This window comes from Tursiops truncatus, chromosome 5 (assembly GCF_011762595.2).
Source record: "Tursiops truncatus isolate mTurTru1 chromosome 5, mTurTru1.mat.Y, whole genome shotgun sequence".
NCBI lineage: Eukaryota > Metazoa > Chordata > Mammalia > Artiodactyla > Delphinidae > Tursiops > Tursiops truncatus.
Genome location: NC_047038.1, coordinates 16,538,771 through 16,562,114, shown reverse-complemented (window position 1 = coordinate 16,562,114; position 23,344 = coordinate 16,538,771). Strand labels below are relative to the sequence as shown.

At 41.0% G+C, this 23,344-nt stretch overlaps 1 protein-coding gene across 2 annotated transcripts in view; it reads left to right on the top strand.

Moving 5' to 3' along the window:
- Positions 1 to 3,042: 3,042 nt before the first annotated feature.
- FAT4 (FAT atypical cadherin 4) overlaps positions 3,043 to 23,344 on the top strand; it is a 173,160-nt gene continuing 152,858 nt past the window's right edge. Inside the window, exons 1-2 of one of the 2 annotated variants that reach the window (XM_073804851.1) lie at positions 3,043 to 4,127; positions 4,554 to 9,740. In XM_073804851.1, coding sequence (XP_073660952.1) covers positions 4,566 to 9,740 — 5,175 coding nt within the window. In that variant the 5' untranslated portion in view covers positions 3,043 to 4,127; positions 4,554 to 4,565. Of the gene's footprint in view, positions 9,741 to 23,344 lie in introns of both variants that reach the window. The other variant, XM_019927902.3, reaches the window with a different exon arrangement.

Here is a 23,344-nt window from a genome sequence, read left to right as displayed (position 1 = left end):
AGAGAAGAGCAGGGAGAGAAGGGAGAAGAACGGAAGAAGGGAGAAAGGAAGGGGAAGAAGGGAGGGAAGGGGAGAAGAGAGGAATAGAAAGGAAGAAGCAGCGGGGAGAATCCTTTTCTGGGACGATGTTGCTGATGTGATATGAATTGTAGAGTATGATTAACCTAAGCTTCTTTCCCTAGGGTCTAAAACATGAAAGTAATTTCAGACATTTAATGAAGTAATGATGGTAATTGTGTACAGACCAGGATAACAAATTCTTACAAAAACTATTTGTTTTAATGTATGCTCTAAACTTCAAATGAGCTGTGTTCTCTAGTTTCTTTCATGCTTGGACATAAAAAAAAAAAAATTTTCCCCTACAGTTTACTAAAATTGATGAATATCTTCTCTCTTAGAAGCATGTAATTTTATGTTTATTGAAAGTTTTCACTAAATAACCCTTTTCTTAAAATAATTAAGCTTTTTGTGGAAAAGCAAAAATAAACTTTGCTTTTTCACACATATAATTACAATGTGTCTTGATTGATTTGATTTTGTTGGGGGCATCCTTATATTTTATCATGCATTATATTACTAGAATTTCTGAAATCCAAGGGAGAAAAATTAAATATAATAAAAGCTTTATTCTTGTCTTTTATTAAAACCATTCTCTATATTATACCTTAAATTATGTACCTATGTGTACATAGATTGTAATTTTATGTGTAGGTTTTATCTATAAACGAATGTGTTACTTTAATGTAGTTATCATGGAAAGTTTCCATTTATTTAAATAACCATGCCATTGTCTAAATCATTTTTGATAGTCTTCATTCAGAATGTTCAAAAAATTATTTTATGTACTGAATATATGTACATTTTTTGTATTACTTAACTTTGTCATATCTTGTTTTTTTACTTAAAAATATATATTGCACTTCCTATTCCACAAAATGAATGATTTTTACCCATTTCCCCAATATTAAATTCACTCATAAGTGATGCAAATTTAATACTATTGAGACTAAATATGAAGATGATCCCACAGGCTTTCCAAACAAACAATAAAACAGAAAAAAGTACCTGATCCCCTACAAGTATCTAAGTGTTTTCTTTCTACTGTTTCCTACCTGAATGACTGAACTGTGGCACATTAGTAAACAATATACAAGTAAGTAAGAAAACCCTCTTAAAATCACACATCATAGCCATGGTTTGTAAAAATTTCTGCTTTCACTTTAGTTAATCAACAAATCTTTGTGTGTTAATTTACATCAAAATAAAGACTATAATTTATTGGCAGAGATACGAGTTTTGAGAAAATGCTTAAAAATATCTCTCTTTTAAAAGAATAGCTTCCAATGCTTTCACAAGTTTTCAAGGCCTAAAAATACAAAAATGGTGAAATTTAACTTTCTTGTCTGTTTCCAATTCACCCATTATATGTACCATATACATCAGTATCTACAGTAGAGGAAAATGCAGAAGTAAATATTCTAACCTAAACAAAGGAATTGGTGATAGAGTTATTACCATTCATGTTTCCATATATCAGTTTTGGGCTACAGGCTGTCTGGATCAGAGGACTTGAATTTGCTCTCTGCCTTATTGCTTAAAAAAGGTTTTTGTTTTGTTTTGTTTTTAACCGTAAGTAAAGAAAGGCACTAGGAGATTCCTAAAGATCTTTTTTCTTTGCTACTATCCCTAGGCAAGAAGGAGGAATTAGCCTTGTAACCAGATCCTTCTGTCTCTGCATTTAATTTTAAGCAAGAAACCAGACTGCTAAAAATGTAAGATGGACAGAACAGCAGAGGGCAGTATTTACTCATGGCTGAATCATCTCCGAACTCAGAAGTTTTAAATTTGGAGGGGTCACTGTGGCTGAAACGTATGACACATGCCCTATATTTGCATTACTTGGCTTAAATTCTTATTTTCTAAACGGTTGTCCTTAAAGGGGAAATAATACTGACCTGGTTCCTAGTCCCTTTTTTTTTTCTTTGAAGAATACCACAAAAATTAGCTACAGTAATCTGAGTAACTTGCGTGGCACGTGGGTAATTTTAAAATTTAAATTTCATTCTATTTATTTCTATTTCCTCATATCTGTCTTTTCCCCAGATAAAAACCAAACCAAAGCAAAAAGAAACAAACCTTCACCAGGATTCCTTTGGCTTTAAAATGTCTAGGGGGAAATACTCCAACGGAGATCAAAATTCCAAACTTTGCAATAGGAAGAGACCTCCATCTTTCCAAAGGGCTACCATTGTTATTGTTGAAACTCTAAGGTTTGGCTACTGACACCTGGGATCCATTTGGGACAGGAAACAAAACAGAGTTCCCCTGGCTTTTCCTATAGGAAATCCAAAGTGCGGTCGGTACCGAGGCCTTGGTGCCCCTACTCACCTGGAAGTGGAGACAGGCTTAGGGTTAGATCTGGACTGCAATTATCTCGCTCTGTAGACAGAGGAGGAATGGGGAAGATTTGGTTTGGATACTGCCGGATCGTACTGTAGAGCTACTCCCTCCCCTCTCATCGAAAGAGAAGGGGCAGGAAACGGTTAAAGCAAATCTGCGCTCTGCATTCCCAGACAGGCTTTGCTTAATCCTTCTTCCCGCTCTAATAGACCTTCACCCCCTGCCTTTCTTTTATTTCCCTCGACCCCCCCTTACCCCTGAGTTATTACTAGCATAACAACCTAACGGTCTTCCCCCAGAACCCATCACTAAAGTTATTTATCTGCAAACCTGACCCCACCCCCATCTATTCGGCGGCAGCTTTTTGCTGTTATTGCTCAGATGCCGGCCAAGATGTGACCAAAAAGAAAAAAAAAAAAAAGGGTATAAAAAACCCCACCCCACCCCCTTCTCAGCGCCTCCTACACGCCGAGCTCCCACACCCCACAGCCTACAATCCTCCGAGAGGCTGGAGTGATTAGCATCCCGAGAAGCCAGTCGGAGGCAGAAGAAGTCGGAGAGCGCTCGCGGTAGGAGTGCCAGGCGGGGCTGCTTTAGCTCCGGCCCAATGGGGCTGGGGCGAGGGAGGGGCAGTAGGTGACAGCACGGGGAGCTAGGGGGAGTCCGGGCAAACTAAAGTGCGGGGATCAATGAGTGGCGAGCAAAGTTTCTGAGTCCTGCTCCAGCTCGCGGTCTTCCCTCCCCCTCTGTGTTTCGACAACGCGGGGTGTGTGTGTGTGTGTGTGTGTGTGCGCGTGTGCGCGTGTGTGCGCGCGCGCGTGCAGCGGGGAAGGGGCGGGGAGAGTGTGAGGGAGCAGCCGGAGGTTGAGAGGGGCTCGCGGAGCTCCAGCTCCACAGCGGTACAACCTTCAGCCCGGGCAGGCGAGAGGGAGAGCGCTGACAGCCGCCGTCCCGAGCTGCCGCGGGCGCCGCCACAGCCCAGCGCCGACTTCCCCGCCTCCACCGCCAACGGTGAAGGAGAAAGAGGGATCCACCACCCCCCCGCCCCAAACCAAAAGCCTTGTGGATTACAAAGTGAAACTGACACGGGACAATAAAAGCAAAGGCAAAGGGCACGAGGTCAGGGGCGAGGCGCACTAGAGTGGGCTTCTGACTGGGGCCGCCGGAGAAGGAGTCCCCTGGCATGGTGAGGGGAGGGGACTCGGGGACAGCGCGCTGCTCCTGCCCGACCCCGGCGAGGCCGAGAAGAAAGCGGGACCTGCGCTCGATTTGGATGTACAAATAATGGGTCGGCAGGCGTCCCGGCAGAGGTAAAAAAAAAAAAAAAAAAAATGCTGAGGCGCGCTGGATTTTGCCTGTGCCCAACTAAGGGCTCGAAGCCGCAGCAGGGGCGGCGGCGGCTCCTGCTGGAGGAGAAGGGACGGAGCTGAGCGCTCCCGGGTACCGGAACCTAGCGCCAAAGCGAGCGCTTGGAACGCAGTTTGCTAGCTGCCCGCGCTCAGACGCCGCCGCCTGGGCCTCAGCGGCCACTTCTGCAGCCCTGTTGGAGGGGCGTTGCAGCCTCGTTCTTGAGGAGAGGGGACTCGAGGAAATCCCTCGTCTCCAGCTTTTGGGAAAGCAATTTGATAATCTCCAGGTTCCCCATCGCCCCCTCCCCAGTGCGCAGTTGTTCTTTCCACACACCGCTACGGACGTTTGTCCTTCCCTCTTCAGTTTCTTCGCCTTGGGTAAGTTCTAAAGTTTCTGAAGACAATTGTTTGCAATGATTCCTCATATACCTTAAGTACAGGCAACCTCTCCCAACTCACATCCACCCAGCCGAAAACGCTCAGACTTTCTGGATTCGAGAACAAAGTGAAGGGGGAAAATATAGGAGGTTTGAGAAACTTTTCTGGGGACTCGTCAACAAACAGGAGTGCCCCGAGGGATGCCCTGCCGCTTTTCCTCAAGGCATCTCTCCCGCGCTAAGCGTCCAGATGGCTACCTGGAGCCTTTTGCTGATGCGACTTGCTTCTGCTGGACTGGAGGTTCTTTGAAATAGCAGAGCTCCCAGACAGATACATCGGCTGCATGTTTGCTGGTGCCTACTTGATCCCTGTCATTATCACTCTTTTTTGCCTCACCTCTTCCTTCTCTTTATCACACCGTTCCAGGGAGCCAGGACCATGGACTTGGCAGCAGACAGGGCTCCTGGCCGCCCGTGGCTCCCGCTGCCCACTTTATCATTATTTCAGCTCCTTCGCGTCTTTTGGCTGCTGTCACTGCTACCGCGGCCGGCCCGGGTCAGCGGGGCCGAGCAGCGCCAGGTGTTTGAGGTGCTGGAGGAGCAACCTCCCGGCACGCTGGTGGGTACCATCCAGACGCGCCCAGGCTTCACCTACCGACTCAGCGAAAGCCACGCCCTGTTTGCCATAAACAGTAGCACCGGGGCCCTGTACACCACTGCCACCATCGACCGCGAGAGCCTACCCAGCGACGTGATCAACCTGGTGGTTCTTTCCAGCTCACCCACCTACCCCACCGAAGTGCGAGTGTTGGTGCGGGACCTCAATGACAACGCCCCGGTCTTCCCTGAACCCTCGATTGTGGTCACTTTCAAGGAGGACAGTAGCAGCGGGCGGCAAGTCATCTTAGATACGGCCACCGACTCAGACATCGGCTCCAATGGTGTGGACCACCGGTCCTATCGCATCGTCCAGGGCAACGAGGCGGGTCGCTTCCGCCTGGACATCACCCTGAACCCGAGTGGCGAGGGCGCGTTCCTGCATCTGGTGTCCAAGGGCGGGCTGGACCGCGAGGTCACGCCGCAGTACCAACTACTGGTGGAAGTGGAGGACAAGGGAGAGCCGAAGCGGCGGGGCTACCTTCAGGTAAACGTAACTGTGCAGGACATTAACGACAACCCCCCAGTTTTTGGTAGTTCCCACTACCAGGCGGGGGTGCCTGAGGACGCGGCGGTGGGCTCCAGCGTCCTCCAGGTGGCGGCAGCGGACGCGGACGAGGGCACCAACGCGGATATCCGCTACCGGCTGCAGGACGAGGGGACCCCCTTCCAAATGGACCCCGAAACTGGGCTTATCACGGTGCGGGAGCCCCTGGACTTCGAGGCCCGGCGCCAGTACTCGCTTACCGTGCAGGCTATGGACCGAGGCGTGCCTTCCCTCACTGGGCGCGCCGAGGCGCTGATTCAGCTGCTGGACGTCAACGACAACGACCCTGTGGTGAAATTCCGCTACTTCCCTGCCACCTCACGCTACGCCTCGGTAGATGAGAATGCTCAGGTGGGCACTGTGGTGGCTCTGCTCACCGTGACGGACGCAGACTCCCCCGCGGCCAACGGGAACATCTCTGTGCAGATTCTTGGGGGCAACGAGCAGCGCCACTTTGAGGTGCAGAGCAGCAAAGTGCCGAACCTGAGCCTCATCAAAGTAGCCAGCGCCCTGGACCGGGAGCGCATCCCTTCTTACAACCTAACAGTTTCTGTCTCTGATAACTACGGGGCGCCCCCTGGCGCAGCGGTTCAGGCGCGCTCTTCTGTGGCGAGCTTGGTGATTTTCGTCAATGACATCAATGACCACCCTCCCGTCTTTGCCCAACAAGTGTACAGAGTGAACCTGAGCGAGGAGGCGCCCCCAGGAAGCTATGTGAGTGGAGTGTCTGCCACTGACGGCGACTCTGGTCTCAATGCTAATCTGCGTTACAGCATTGTCTCTGGGAACGGACTAGGTTGGTTCCACATCAGTGAACACAGCGGCCTGGTGACCACTGGGTTTGCTGGGGGCTTGGACCGTGAACTCGCTTCCCAGATTGTACTGAATATCAGTGCTCGGGACCAGGGGGTTCACCCCAAGGTTTCCTATGCCCAGCTTGTAGTCACCCTCCTGGATGTGAATGATGAAAAGCCAGTATTTACCCAGCTGGAAGGATATGAGGTGTCTGTGGTTGAGAATGCCCCAACAGGGACTGAACTACTGGTGCTTGGGGCAACTGATGGGGACCTGGGTGACAATGGGACAGTGCGTTTCTCCCTCCAAGAGTCTGAGACTGACCAGAGGTCCTTCCGCCTGCATCCTGTGTCGGGGAGGTTGAGTACTATCTCCTCCTTGGACAGAGAAGAGCAAGCTTTCTACTCCCTGTTGGTTCTGGCCACAGATCTGGGCTCCCCTCCCCAGTCATCAATGGCTCGAATCAATGTGAGCCTCCTGGATATTAATGACAACAGCCCTGTGTTCTACCCAGTCCAGTACTTTGCTCATATTCAGGAGAATGAGCCTGGAGGTAGCTACATCACCACAGTGTCTGCCACTGACCCAGACCTGGGTCTCAATGGAACTGTCAAATATAGTATATCAGCCGGGGACAGGTCTCGGTTTCAGGTCAATGCTCAGAGTGGGGTTATTTCTACAAGAATGGCCCTAGACAGAGAAGAAAAAACTGCTTACCAGTTGCAAATAGTGGCTACCGATGGTGGCAATTTACAGTCTCCAAACCAGGCAATAGTAACCATCACTGTATTGGACACTCAAGACAACCCACCTGTATTCAGCCAGGCTGCCTACAGCTTCGTGGTCTTTGAGAATGTGGCTCTGGGATATCATGTGGGTAGTGTGTCTGCATCCACCATGGATCTCAATTCCAACATCAGTTATCTCATTACTACTGGGGATCAGAAAGGTATGTTTGCTATCAACCAGGTCACTGGGCAGCTTACCACAGCAAGTGTGATTGACAGAGAAGAGCAATCCTTTTATCAGCTGAAAGTAGTAGCCAGTGGGGGCACAGTGACTGGAGACACTATGGTTAACATAACAGTTAAGGATTTAAATGACAACTCTCCCCATTTCCTTCAGGCAGTAGAGAGTGTGCATGTGGTAGAGAATTGGCAGGCAGGTCACAGCATTTTCCAAGCCAAAGCTGTGGACCCTGATGAAGGTGTCAATGGCATGGTACTCTATAGCCTGAAGCAAAACCCCAAGAACCTCTTTACTATCAATGAAAGGAATGGTAATATTAGTCTGCTAGGACCCCTGGATGTTCACGCTGGTTCCTACCAGATAGAGATCTTGGCATCTGATGTGGGTGTTCCTCAGCTCTCCTCTAGTTTCATCTTAACAGTTTATGTCCATGATGTAAATGACAACCCACCAGTGTTTGACCAACTTTCTTATGAGGTCACCCTTTCTGAGTCAGAACCTGTGAATTCTCGATTCTTTAAAGTGCAAGCTTTTGATAAGGATTCAGGAGCAAATGGTGAAATTGCATACAGCATTGCTGAAGGCAATACAGGGGATGCTTTTGGCATATTCCCAGATGGTCAATTGTATATAAAAAGTGAACTGGACCGTGAACTTCAAGACAGATATGTTTTACTGGTTGTTGCTTCTGACAGAGCAGTGGAACCCCTTAGTGCTACTGTGAATGTTACTGTAATTTTAGAAGATGTAAATGATAACAGACCTCTTTTTAACAGTACCAATTACACATTTTACTTTGAGGAAGAACAGAGAGCTGGGTCGTTTGTGGGCAAAGTAAGTGCTATAGATAAAGACTTCGGGCCAAATGGAGAAGTAAGGTATTCTTTTGAAATGGTGCAGCCAGATTTTGAGCTGCATGCAATTAGTGGGGAAATTACAAATACTCATCAGTTTGACAGGGAGTCTCTTATGAGGCGGAGAGGGACTGCAGTGTTTAGCTTTACAGTCACTGCAACAGATCAGGGGCTCCCTCAGCCTCTCAAGGATCAGGCCACAGTACATGTTTACATGAAGGACATAAACGATAATGCTCCCAAGTTTTTAAAAGACTTTTACCAAGCGACAATATCAGAGTCAGCAGCCAACCTGACACAAGTCTTAAGAGTATCTGCCTCAGATGTTGATGAAGGTAATAATGGACTTATTCATTATTCTGTAATAAAAGGAAATGAAGAAAGACAGTTTGCTATAGACAGTACCTCTGGTCAGGTGACACTTATTGGCAAATTAGACTATGAAGCAACAGCTGCCTATTCCCTCGTAATTCAAGCAGTGGATTCAGGGGCAGTTTCCCTCAATTCGACTTGTACCTTAAATATTGATATTTTAGATGAAAATGACAATACCCCTTCTTTCCCTAAATCAACACTATTTGTTGATGTTTTGGAAAACATGAGAATTGGTGAACTCGTGTCCTCTGTTACTGCAACTGATTCAGATTCAGGTGACAATGCTGACTTACATTACAGTATTACTGGGACTAACAATCATGGAACTTTCAGCATTAGCCCAAACACTGGGAGTATTTTTCTTGCCAAAAAATTGGACTTTGAAACACAGTCTTTGTACAAATTAAATATAACAGCAAAAGACCAAGGAAGGCCTCCTCGTTCATCTACAATGTCAGTGGTTATACATGTGAGAGACTTTAATGACAATCCTCCTAGCTTCCCTCCTGGGGATATTTTCAAGTCTATTGTTGAGAACATTCCCATTGGAACGTCTGTCATTTCAGTGACTGCACATGACCCTGATGCAGACATTAATGGGCAACTCTGCTATACGATCATCCAACAGATGCCAAGGGGCAACCACTTTGGCATAGATGAAGTCAAAGGTACTATCTATACAAATGCCGAAATAGATCGGGAATTTGCTAATCTCTTTGAGTTAACTGTAAAAGCCAATGATCAAGCTGTGCCTATTGAAACTAGACGGTATGCTTTGAAAAACGTGACCATTTTGGTTACAGACCTCAATGACAATGTTCCAATGTTTATATCACAAAATGCCCTGGCTGCCGACCCTTCAGCTGTGATTGGTTCTGTTCTGACAACAATTATGGCTGCCGACCCAGATGAAGGGGCGAATGGAGAGGTGGAGTACGAGATCATCAATGGGGACACAGACACCTTCATTGTGGATCGTTATAGTGGAGACTTGAGAGTGGCTTCAGCGCTGGTGCCTTCTCAGCTGATCTATAATCTCATAGTCTCAGCAACAGACCTTGGCCCTGAAAGGAGGAAATCAACCACTGAATTGACCGTCATTCTTCAGGGCCTTGATGGACCTGTTTTTACACAACCCAAATATATCACTATTTTGAAGGAAGGAGAACCCATTGGCACCAATGTGATATCAATAGAAGCAGCTAGCCCTAGAGGATCTGAAGCCCCCGTGGAGTATTATATTGTTTCAGTCCGTTGTGAAGAAAAAACTGTGGGACGTCTCTTTACTATTGGACGACAAACTGGCATAATTCAGACTGCAGCCATTCTGGACCGCGAACAAGGAGCCTGTCTTTACCTGGTGGATGTTTACGCCATAGAAAAATCAACTGCTTTTCCCAGAACACAGAGAGCAGAGGTAATGATTTTGTCATCCCTTATGATTATTTGTTGATGTGTTTTTTAGGAAGATTGTTCTCTTTATATTTACTTTCTATAGTAATTTACCTTTACTGTTGATTGTTCATTTTACTGACAGGAGCATATAAAAATGTTCTGTCACACAGACTAACAAGAATTACATGCAATTTAGCCTCAATCCTGATCAAAACCAAACAATGGACAGTTTTTACCTTATATTTCATCTCACACCATGATATGTGTAAGGCTAATGAGAGCTCTTTAGCCATTTCAGAAGTACAAAAAGAAATATTCATTTATCTAAGTTACATCACCGCACTAAACTAAACACCTCACAGTAAGGAAGTCTACCAGAGAATGAGCAATTTCAGACTTAAGAAATCCGTATTCCAAAATGAAGAGCTTTGGTAGAAATCAGCATTATAGCATGGCTTTCAAGGGGGAGTGGCTGTGGACTGACAGTTTACATCAGGGCGGTATTAACTTTCACATCCTCAGCAGTCTTGGCAGTTCCTTTATAGACAGTGACTAATTTCAATGTGCTGGGCCAAGTTTGGGGAGATTCCTGATTTCATCTGCCTTCACATTTTAGGCACTATCTTCTGACTTAGAGTAATCCTCTCTCTTCCCTCTTGAACTAAAGCATGTAATGTGCTGTGAATGATCAGAGATTAGAAGCTGTTTCTTGAGACGAAACTGTGTTGTTCAATGCCATGGTATAGGTACAAGTTGTTCTGTCTGCTGATGAGCAAGAAACTAGTGTTTCAAAGCGTAAGCCAAAAGATTTCAAGCTTGGCCTTTCCCGGGGTATATTTTTGGCTGTTACTACCTCAGTGTTTCATTGATTTGCTTTTTAATTGAACTACTTCCAATGTTGTTCTGATAATCAACTAGAAATGATATAGCTGTACTCTGGAAAGCTCGTTTGCCATTTCCTAAGTTCTCTCTCCTCACTCCCTTCAAAGAGATTCTGGTGTCACTCAGCCAAAAACACAAAATATCAAATGTAGTTGTGATACTCGGCAGTAACCCAGACACAACATGCTAGTGAAACTGAGGCTCATGTGTTTGTTTTCTTGCTTTTTTTTCTTGTTTTTACAGAGGTGAGGGGTTTTCTTCATTTAAAAATGTTCATTTATTATTATTATCTTTCTGAATCCCCTGTGATTTTTTTCTCATGTTAGCTAGCTATGTCTGTTCTATGGATGGAACAGTATATTCATGGCCTAGAGGATATTAGAGATATAATTAGAGATATAATTCTTAATAGAGATATAATTCTTAGAGATAAAATTTTAAGTGGAATTCAGTTTTATCTTATACACATAGACCTGAAGAAACTTTTAACCCATATGTCCTCTTTTACCTAATTAGTTTTTTAAAGATCTTAACATACGTCTTACTTATTGAGCTATTTGGTTTAACTCAGGCTATGATTTACATGTAATTTTATTTTGATTTGGGGTTATTCCTCCCTTAAACCCACTCCCTGGCTCTACCTTCCTTCTCTGGAATTATTTCTTAGATGAAGAGATTTAAGCAGCTATTAAAGACAGGTAGTTAAGTCATTCTAGACTTTAAATTTGTTAAACTGTAAAACAAATTATGTTATTGGTTGTTTGGTTCAATGCATTACATTTTCTCTGCAGTGAGAATAAATGTCCATTGTTTTCATTAGAAGATTTATTTAGTCTTATTATTTATCCATGAGATATGCAAAGATTAGCTTAGCTTAAATTTATTAAATAGTGCTGTTTCTGCATTAGGCACGAGGACTAAAAATTAATGATTATAAACCATTTTGTTAGTAATAGGGGATTATATGTCTGTTACTTTTTTTAACCTCAAATAGCACCGATATGAAAAGTTATTTATATTTACTGTAGCCTATTTAAAAATCTGGAGAGAATTCATCATGATGATTTTTTTATGGGAAAAAAATTGTTTGTCAGGGTACCTTCTGTGAACTGAAGTGCTGAAATTGTAAACCAAGTTTGAGTTCCCAAGCTCCAACCACTCCTAAAATTAAAAGCAAATGTGTTTCTCCAAAGAATATTGAAAGCAGTAGTTGGGAGCTAGAATTTCATATTATTATTGGTTGTATCTTTCAAGTGTATACAATAAAGTTTTTTTCCTTCTGCTCAAACAGTTAATTTACCGTGATTCTGCAAAAAGAAGCTGTAAATTACCTCTGGTTGTCAGAGGTGATATTTCAATTGTTTGTTTCTAAGTGTAAACTTTGCTCCAATGCCTTTTTTAACAATTTATTCGTGTACACTGATAGGAGTCTGGGTTGCTTACTCAGGTTTCTGGCTAGAGTCATGGCTGATCACATTCCGTGGACAAACAGAGGGTCAGTGGGTAAAAGAGAAATGATTTAATCTGCATTCTTTTTCAAGCTCTGACATTTGTGTGTGGGGGGGAAGGGGGCAGTGCTGGGGACTTGGCTCTGATACTTCTCATTCCAGAGCTCTGTCCAGTTGTACACCTTCACTGCCCCTACCTGTCATAACTAAAACTTTGGCATGGATGAGAGTGTCTTTGAAGGATGGCTTTTGTGTTGCAGACACAAGGTTTATTATCCTTTTATTTTATATCTTTGTATGCTAAGAAGAGTCTTGATTATGTTAGAATAGCTCATATACACTTTGTACCACTTTTTTAGGTTCAACAAAAAAATTGGAGCTGTAGCACATCCATAAGCATTTCTCTTTTAATATGTGTTTTATGGGAACATGCAACTTAGGGACTGGGCTGGACTTCTTGAAGGTCAAAGGCTTTGTCTCATTGGTCTTTATTTCTTTTATTTTTTACACCTTTATTGGAATATAATTGCTTTACAATGTTGTGTTAGTTCCTGCTGTACAACAAAGTGAGTCAGCTATGTGTATACATATATCCCCATATCCCCTCCCTCTTGAACCTCCCTCCAGCCCTCCCTATCCCACCTCATTGGTCTTTATTATCTCCTAGTATTATATCTCCTTGATAATAATATCTCCTAGAGCCTGGTGTATAGTAGGTGCTCAGTACATGTTTGCTGAATGAAATGGTAGAAGAGCTAAGACTGGTGTGTGCATTCTTGTGCTTCAGGAATAATCAGCAGAGAGAAGCCGGGGGAATAAAGGAGGTTAGTAAATTTGATCTTGATCATTATTTGAACTAAGGACGTAAAGACATACTAATTATGTCTGTTCTACAAAGGAACTGAGAATTGTCAGAAGACTCAAAGAGGAAAGAGGAATTTAGGTGGGTGGTCTCACATGGAACTTAGGGTTTAAATGGAGAGAAATACTGTATATGCTTCTAGGTTGCAGTTCTCAAATTTGTCGGTCACAAGACCCCAAGAGCTTTTGCTTGGGTGTGTCTTATCTATTAATATTTATATTTTGAACATTAAAACTGAGAAAAATTTAAAATGTTTATTAATTTCTTTAAAATCACATTAACCATATAACATATTTTTATTTTATTTTATTAAAAGAACTTAATTTTGCCAAACTTAAAAAATAATGAAAAGAGAGACATTATTTTACATTTTAATAAATCCCTTTAATATCTGGCCTAAGAGAAGACAGCTGGATTCTCAAATCTTCTTATTCCATCTACTGCAATATTTCTTTTGGTTAAAGTACATGAAGATAATCCGTTCTCACTCAGATAGACAAAGCTGGATAAGGGAAAGATATTTTGATATCCTTTTCAGATAATTGATGATTTTCTTTTGATACTACACCGGAATTCCACAACTGTCTGTTTCTTAAAACTTACTTGCAATTAGGAATCTGAAACCCTACCATTGAACTTTTCATACTTTGTTGAATGAAAATACTGATCTATCTTGCATTCTGAATGGAAATTTTACCTGTGTGTGACTTAGAAATATCAGGCATTGATCATTTAGAAAATACTGGTTATAACTGATAAGGATCTTATCAAAAGAGTCGTTAAATATATTGATTCACAACCTCATGGTGATGGTTTGAAGTTTTCCAAATTTGAATTTTCACTTGTAAGCTCAAATTTTATCATTAGTAATTAGTTAGTTGTTGTCCTGATGTATTAGGCTTCCTTTGTTCATTTTCAAACAAACAAAAAAGGTCTGTCACATACCAAATCTAAAAAAAGTGTAGTTTCTCTGTCAGTTGTTCTTTCAAGTAAAAATTGTATTCTGTAAATAAAGCACCTAGTTCAGCCTTCAACTCAATCCATCACACACATGCTTTTCTTTGAGGCTACTTACAGTGGTACAGATTAATGGTTCTTTGTCCACGTTTCACTATTTGTCACCCAAATATTGAAAAGACATCAGGATCTAATGGTCTAGATTTAATAATATTAATCATTTTACTGTTTCTTCAAAGAGAGTTCTTCAGTTTTTAAGTGAAACTGGCATTTCATTTTTACTGTGCCTAGAAAGTGAAGACTACAATTAGGGCTGAATACTTTGGAACTACTGCTTTGCTTTGTGCTAAGGCACCAGCAGTTTTACCTGCCCTTTGCTTTTGCACCTCTAGTGTAAATGTCAACATAGTGAAAAGGCAAACAATGTTTTGTATAATTATGACCACAGTTTTTTTAATTTCCCAGGCATCTTTAATGGGTCTCTGGTATGCCTAGGGCCCCATGTTCCACAGTGGGAGAACCATTGGTCTAGGCACTGAGATTTTTGCAATTCAGTAAAAAAAAACAACAAAAAAAGCAACTAGAAATATTCTATTAAAAGTGTGTTTAGAATGTTAAGTGAACAAATTATGATTGCGTTTAGATTAGAAATGAGTTTTAGCAATTGATAATAAATAAATTTATTTTTACAGTGAAACCATCAAGAGTTCCAGGAGAAATGATGGAGGCGTTTGTAATATCAATACTGAATATCAAGTTTAGAAATGATTTTCTTCCAAAGGGTTTAGAAGAAGAGTTAGTGCACCTTACATTAAATGTATGTATATCTTGTGTGTCATTCCTCACAGGCAAAATATAAGCAACAGAACTGAATATTTAATAATAATGATAATAATTATTATAAAATTTATTGCATATCACTATGTTCAGTCATTGACCTGAGTGCTAAGTGTTTCTTTAGGGATTTTTATCATTTGAGCCTCACAACAACGTTAGTCATATCACTCCCACTTCTTAGATGTGGAAACAGTCTCAGAAAAGTTAAATGATTTGCTTAGGTTCAGATTGATAGAAAGAAAAATCACATCCAGACTTGCATAATCCATTATTTGTGTTCATAGCTACTGTCCTATAAAGACAGGGTCATCTGTGGTCTTTGTTAAGAGAGGGGCTTTTTTACTCCATAGATAAAAGTATAGATGTATGCTTTTGCTAATCTTGTTTTCACACCCTTATTGGTGTTAAAAACTCTTTGAAAAGTAGTATTACGTATTGTCTGAACCAAGAGAAGCATGACTTTTGCTGCCTCAATCAAGGCCATCAGCAGATGCTGTACATTCCTATGGGTCAGTTACTGGTAGCAGCAAGGATTCCAAGTTGAGGACCTGTGGAGGTGTTTTTGGAGCAGGGAAGAAGGGTGAGAATATGAGAGAGGGGCACTGGAGACAAAGGAAGTGCACACGTATATGCAGTGACTCTCCTCATTTACAGTACTGTACAGGTTGCAAACAGTTGCTTACATTATTTGTGGAGAATAGGTGGAGAATCCATTTTTGGATTTTCAGATGATAAGTCTTACTCTCCTAAGGAATAATGATGAAATTGTGTGGGTGGAGTGTGAGGATTATATTCAAAGGGAGAAAACATTTTCTTACTGCCTCGACTTTTGACTTCCCCATTGTTTTTTTTTTAAACAATCTATGATTATTTTCTGATTCTATTTTTTCCCTGTTGGTATGTGTTTATTAAATGTATTAAACTGTGACTTAAAGGCCTCTATAAGTTTTCAAGACATGTATAAATGAGTATCACAGACAGGAATATTGATGGACAATTAAGCTCATGTTGCATAGTTCATATATGGCTTCAGGATGCTTGATTTGGTCTCTCTCTTTTGTTGATATATTTCCATAGACATAGTTTATTTTCTGACAGAGTTATTGTTTATTTCTCTCTTTGCCTTTATTAAAACCCAAATTATTTTAATCCTTTATTGTTCCATTAGATTTTGAGGCAACTACCCTAGGACTAGTTTTGAAAAGATATTTATATACTTCATATTTTGTGGAATCAATTTTCCATTGCACTGTCTGCAGCTTGCACTTTGCCATCATTACAATGAAAAACTGCCAAAGAACCTCATTAGCTGTGAGGGACTGTTGAGTTAGTGACTGTAAAGGATTCCACAGGCCCTGAGGTATGTCCTGTCTTCCAAGAATTAATATGTCTAAGGTTCAGCTCTTGATGAATATCCATGAAATTAGGTAGTATTCAGAATAAGGAGCTTGGGAGTGGAAACTGAAGAAGAGTAACTGGCAAGTGACATGGCCAAAATGAATTAAAGGGTTTCTTAAAGCCTCCTAGATATGGAATATGGTAAATATATTCTAATGCTTTCAGGCTTTAAGTAGTCTGTGACAACAGCAGCCAATTTTAGTAGTACAATAAATAAGGAGGAGAGAGTATGAAGAAGGCAGAGAAGTGAAAAATTTTAAAACTTCTGTTAGACAAATATCATTTATAAAATATGTGCATGTAATATATATATATATAGTACCATGTACTAACATGTATGCAACCATTGTACAAAGATTACTGGATTTTCCCTGGTGTTAAAATTCTGAGACAAAATGGGACAATAAAGTCATGAAGATGACAGAATCTAACTGGAAGATAATTTACACGTGGCAGTCAAGAATTGTCTCTAGGGATGCAGTTTCCAGACATGTATGCATATTTAGGAAACAATTAGGGAATAAAAACCAAGTTTTAAGGTATTGAGGAAATGTTGAGAGACATTTATAAACCCTGTTTGACAACTGGCAACTGGGAGCCAAGGGCATTGTTATGGATTATTTGTTTCAGATTATTGACATTTTTCTGAAATGTTTTATCATGTATAGATTCTAACATATATAAAGTGTTTACATTATGTCAGACACTGGTGAGCACGGGGCATTGTCTTGCCTTCACCATAATCCACGACATCTCACCATTTGACAAATGAGGATACCAAGGCTAATGGAGGTCAAGTTTATGGAGCTGGTTTATGGTGGAATGGAATTTGAACCCAGCAGTCTGACTTGAGTATGTATGTTTAATCCCAACACAACATGTTATAAGAAAGGTTGATACTTTCTATACTCTCATAGGCATACAAGTTTTACTGTGTAAAAAGTTGTTTTCATATTTTTATATTTCTTCATACTGGTGACTGAAGAAATATAGGGTAAAGTGAAGTTTAGTTAATGACCCAATAGTAGGATTACTTTAGGTCCCTATTAATCTTTATTTAGGTTAGGCTTGAATAAATGGACCTATGATGTCAGTTCTTCATTTTATTTTGCGATGTGCCGTGAGAATATATTTCCATTCTTCCAGTTACTGGCTCATTTACTTTCTTCCCTTTTCAGCAAAATTTTTGAAAGAGTTGCCTTTCCTGTCTTCTTTCTTCTCATTATCTCTTAAATCTACCCCCATCAGGCTTGGCTTCTGCCACTCTAGTAAAATTGCTCTTACGAAAGCCACCATGATAGCCACATGTTTACATCCATTGGGCAGGTCTCAGTGCCCACTGTACATATACTTCTAAGTAATCAAACTCTCAGGATTTTTATTCTGTTTCTTGGACCAGCTCCTTTTCAGCCTCCTTCACCAGCTTCTCTCCATGCTCTCAAATTTTAACTGTTGGAATATCCCTAGAATCAGTTCTTGAAAACCTCTTCCTTTTTAATCTACACTTATTCTCTTGAAGATCTCAATCAAACTCATGATTTTAAATAACATATGAACATATGAGTCCAAAATTTTGTCTCCACCCTGTATATCTCTCCTGAATTCCATATTCATATAACCAACCACTTACTCATTACATTTGATTAGTTTCTTAATACATATTTTAAATTAACATTTCCAAATCTGAGCTCTTGATATCTTCCCCAATAAAAACTGACTCAAGAACCCTCAGCCATCTCCTTTTCAATTGATGGCAACCCCAATCTTCTAACTGCTCGGGCCAAAAATTTGGTGTTCTTTGACTTCTCACTTTCACATCCTATGTGCACTCTGTCAGTTAATCTTGGCTCTCTCTTAAAAATATATCTAGGACTTCCTTGGTGGCGCAGTGGTTGGGAATCCGTCTGCCAATGCAGGGGCACGGGTTCGAGCCCTGGTCCGGGAGGATCCCACGTGCCGCGGAGCAACTGAGCCCGTGCGCCACAACTACTGAGCCTGCGCTGTAGAGCCCGTGAGCCACAACTGCTGAGCCCGCGAGCCACAGCTACCGAAGCCCATGCGCCTGGAGCCCATGTCCCACAGCAGGAGAGGCCACCGCAATGAGAGGCCCACCCACCGCAGCGAAGAGTGGCCCCCGCTCTCTGCAACTAGAGAGGGCCCGTGCACAGCAACAAAGACCCAACGCAGCCAAATAACAACAACAACAACAACAACAACAACAACAATATATATAGGGCTTCCCTGGTGGCGCAGTGGTTGAGGGTCCGCCTGCCGATGCAGGGGACACGGGTTCGTGCCCCGGTGCGGGAAGATCCCACATGCCGCAGAGCGGCTGGGCCCTTGAGCCATGGCTGCTGAGCCTGCACGTCCAGAGCCTGTGTCGGCAACGGGAGAGGCCACAACAGTGAGAGGCCCGCGTACCGCAAAAAAAAAAAAAAAAAAAAAAAAAAAAAAATCAGAAACTGATCTTTTCTCATCACTTATATTGTTACTCCCTTTGTCTAAGATGCCATCATCCTTCCCTTGGATTATTGAAGACAGACATCTTCTTACTGATTTCCATCATTCTTTCCCACTCTTGTCTTTCCTTGCTCATCTTCTTTACTCATACTAGCTTCTTGCTAGTCCCAAAACTTGCTAGGAATACACCTGCCTTAAAGCTCTTGCTCCTGGATCCTCACTCTGCATAGAATGCTCTTTCCTCCAGAGCACCTACTTGGATAATTTCCTCCCACGCTTCCAAGTATTTGCTCATATCTCACATTCTAAGTGAGAACTAACCTTCCTTTACTGACTTATTACTGTAGCTCCCCACCCCCTCATCCTGCCTGATCTCCATTTCTCTATTACAGTGTTTCATATTCCTCCCCCGTAGAATTGATCAGCCCCCTTCACCAGCTTCTTCTCATCTCCCGAAATGGTAAACGCTGGGATGCCCCTGGAATCAATTCTTGCAATCCTTCTCTTTCTAATCTACTCTATTCCACTGAGGTGACGAGCCCAACCAATCTCATGACTTTGAATAATATATATACACTATAAGGTATAAGCGCATGTGTGATATAATTTGCTGATCTGTAATTTTGATTATATTTTATCTGTCTTCCTCCTGCTAGAATGAAGTTCCACAAGGGCAGGTGTATTTATCTGCTATGTTCACTGATGTACCTCAAGAGTCTAGAACATTAGTTGGAACATAGTAGGCACAAAGTAAATTTTTGTTGGATGAATGAATGAATAAATGAATGAATAACTAATGAATGGATGAGTTGATTTCCCTGCTTCTGTCCTTCATCTCTGTGATTTAGTCTAGCAGGTGGAATGATCCTTTAAAATGTAGGTCAGATCATTTCACTCCTTTGCTCAAAACCCACAGCTTTCCATTTCACTCGTAGTAAAAGCCAGATCCCTACAGTGAGCCCCAAGGCCCTTTGTGGCCTGCTCTCATCAGTCAGTCATTTCCTGACTTCTCTTCTTCTTGGCTGTCCCTCCCTAAGCTTGCTCAGCCGCTTCACTGTGGGCTGTGGCCCAGCCTCGGGAGCTCCTGCCTCACCGCCTTGGGCTGCCTGGGCTCTCAGCCTGGACTGCTGGCTTTGTGCTTCTCTCACATCTTTTCTCAAAGTCACCTTGCAAAGTTCTCATTCCCTCAACCTTCCTTCTTCTCTTTTCTTCTTTTCGTTTCTTCTTAGTCCTTATCATCACCCAACATAACACATATGTTACTTCTTTATTTTGTTTATGGTATGTCTTCCCTCTAAAATATATGTTCCACCGGGGAAACGTTTTCATCTGTTTATTATTGCTGTATTCCCATCACCTTCAATAGGGCTGGATCAATGCAGATGCTCAGTAAATCTTTGATAAAGTAAGGAATTACTGTTGAACATGCTGCAAATATGCTGCTTAAAGGCCAGAAGCTCAGTCAGTGATGCGTGCTGAAGGAAAGGAGTCATTTTTCATGTCTCAAGCCAAGCCATGGAGCTTCTTCTGAAATCAGTGAAGCTAGCTAATTGGCCAGGACTGATTTTCCTGGGTAGAATGACCGTGGCTGCGTGAATTGACTGGCTAAGAGCCTGTAACTCAATATCCAGAAATCTGTACTGTCTAAAGTACAGTGAGATCACTAATGCTTATTTTATAGACATTTTGGTAAAGTAGAACATTTTAGAGTATATATAACAATGTATGCTACTCTGTTACCATGTCTTCTCATTTCCTTAGAATTTATCAAATTTTGCTTTAGAGAGCAAATCTTAACTTACTGTAAACCATGTTTTTCTTTCTGCAAAAAAGCAGGATAACAATATTCTACTTTGGACATTGATACGTTTAAGTACTGTCATTTCTTTCTCAAATTTACACCGTTGCTCAATATTTAACATCAACAGTATTAGTAAACTTGATTAATAAAATGCAGCAAATCAAATATTGTTTAACATTTCATTCTGACTGAAGTTTATGTGAAATAGTGCATGCTTTTGATTTGGAAGAAGCATGATTCAAACTTTTTCATGGTTACTCTCTGAATTTCATTTTTCTCATCTGTAAAATGGAAATGATTACCTGTTTCATGGCTTCTTGTGAGGGTGGAAAAACAAGGTGCTCACTAAAGTTTGTTAGTTTCCTTCCTTTTTCTCCAAAATGCAGATATGCACAGAACTATTAACATTTTAAAAAATGCTTTCTATTTCCAAAGTGTTTTAGAACTCTATTCCTCTTTTTTTTTTTTAATTTCCCTAACAAGTCTGTACAGAGGCATATCAGGTGTTTTTTGCTTCATTTTAAGGAAAAGGCACAGAGAATTTCATGATTTGCATGTGATCACAAATCTAGAGTAACATTTAGGTTTTTTCTGACTTTGGTCCACATGCTTGGCACTAAACCACACTGCCCGTCTGTGGTTAAATTGATGCTATTTACCTATCCATCGTTTTATTATTGTTGACATAATTCAGTAATAGTTATAGTCTCTTAAGGGAATTAATTTACTAATCCAGAAACTTTGAGAGGCTTAGTTGCTTATGAAACAAGCAAATTAAAATAGATTATTCAGTGTCTGTTTCATTTTAAAGCCTTCTCTCTCATTTAGATGAGAAATGTTCATCTCTCAGTTGTCAGATATTGATTACCATGAAATCATGTGTGTTTATCTGAGAACCTAATTTGAAAAAAAAATTTTTGTCAATTACTTAATGCAATTCTGTTAATTAAAGTCAAATTGGCTGGTCCCATCAAATGTAGGTAAAACTATCTTTTCTTCAAAACTACTTTGTTTTTTACAAAACATATAAATGCTGGTAACTTCTTAAGTGAGAATTTTCTAATTCATAATTAAAATATTTCCCTGAAAAGAAAAATGTTTTATTACTTTCTGAAATTGTTCAAAAAAAGCAAATACCCAAAGAAGATGTGCTTACCTTCTGCTTGACATAGTGTTCTATAGTATGTAACTTTGTTTTTTAGTCAAGATATTTACTCTCTGTTTCTTTCTCTCTCTCTCTCTCTCTCTCTCTCTCTCTCTCTCTCTCTATATATATATATATATATATATATATAAAATATATATGTGCGTGTGTACATATACATATGAAGCCACTTCATGCTACAATGGGTTTGAAGCAGGTTACAAAAGTATATATACAATGAAAGGAAGATAAAATTGTTAAACTATAGGAAGTAAAAATAAGTGTAGCTAAAAAGTAATCCTGGAATATGTAAGATTAGCATACAGAAATGTATGACTTAGGTAGTCCACTAAGTTTAATTTTCTAAATGCCAAATCAGACAGAGAAATAAGATCAGGTAGATAAGTCATGGTGTCCTAGACTAAACAAGCACATACATAAGACAGTTAACAAAAGAAATATAGATTTTCTAAACCTTAAGGACCTAAGAGGAATTCTCACAGATGATCAAAAGAGATCTATTTTTAAGTGATGATTTTCTCAATGGTACTTTTACTAGTACAATGACAGATTTTCAATGTCTCCTATTATTGTGATGTCTTTGATTTATTTATTTATTTTTCCTCCCCCGGTTCTCTCTCTTTTTTTTTTTTAAACATCTTTATTGGAGTATAATTGCTTTACAGTGGTGTGTTTCTGCTTTATAACAAAGTGCATCAGTTATACATATACATATGTCCCCATATCTCTTCCATCTTTCTTCTCCCTCCCTCCCACCCTCCCTATCTCACCCCTCTAGGTGGTCACAAAGCACCGAGCTGACCTCCCTGTGCTATGCGGCTGCTTCCCACTAGCTATCTGTTTTACCTTTGGTAGTGTATATATGTCAATGCCACTCTCTCACTTTGTCCCAGCTTACCATTCCCCTCCCCATATCCTCAAGTCCATTCTCTAGTAGGTCTGCATCTTTATTCCCGTCTTGCCCCTATGTTCTTCTGACCTTTTTTTTTTCTTTTTCTGTTTTAGATTCCATATATATGTGTTAGCATATGGTATTTGTTTTTCTCTTTTTGACTTACTTCACTCTGTATGACAGTCTCTAGGTCCATCCACCTCACTACAAATAACTCAGTTTCGTTCCTTTTTATGGCTGAGTAATATTCCATTGTATATATGTGCCACATCTTCTTTGTCCATTCATCTGTTGGTGGACACTTAGGTTGCTTCCATGTCCTGGCTGTTGTAAATAGTGCTGCAATGAACATTGTGGTACATGACTCTTTTTGAATTATGGTTTTCTCAGGGTATATGCCCAGTAGTGGGATTGCTGGGTTGTATGGTAGTTCTATTTTTCATTTTTTAAGGAACTTCCATACTGTTCTCCATGGTGGCTGTATCAATTTACATTCCCACCAACAGTGCAAGAGGGTTCCCTTTTCTCCACACCCTGTCCAGCATTTATTGTTTGTAGATTCTTTGATGATGGCCATTCTGACCGGTGTGAGATGATATCTCATTGTAGTTTTGATTTGCATTTCTCTAATGATTAATGATGTTGAGCATCCTTTCATGTGTTTGTTGGCAAACTGTATATCTTCTTTGGAGAAATGTCTATTTAGGTCTTCTGCTCATTTTTGGATTGGGTTGTTTGTTTTTCTGATATTGAGCTGCATGAGTTGCTTGTATGTTTTAGAGATTAATTGTGATGTCTTTTAGAATGTACTTATGACAAATTATAAAACTGCCATTCTAACAAATAATTTATTTATGGATCAAAAGAGATTCCCCCGTTGGTAGAGTGCTCTTGTTTGACTTTATTTCACGTAGTGGATTAATA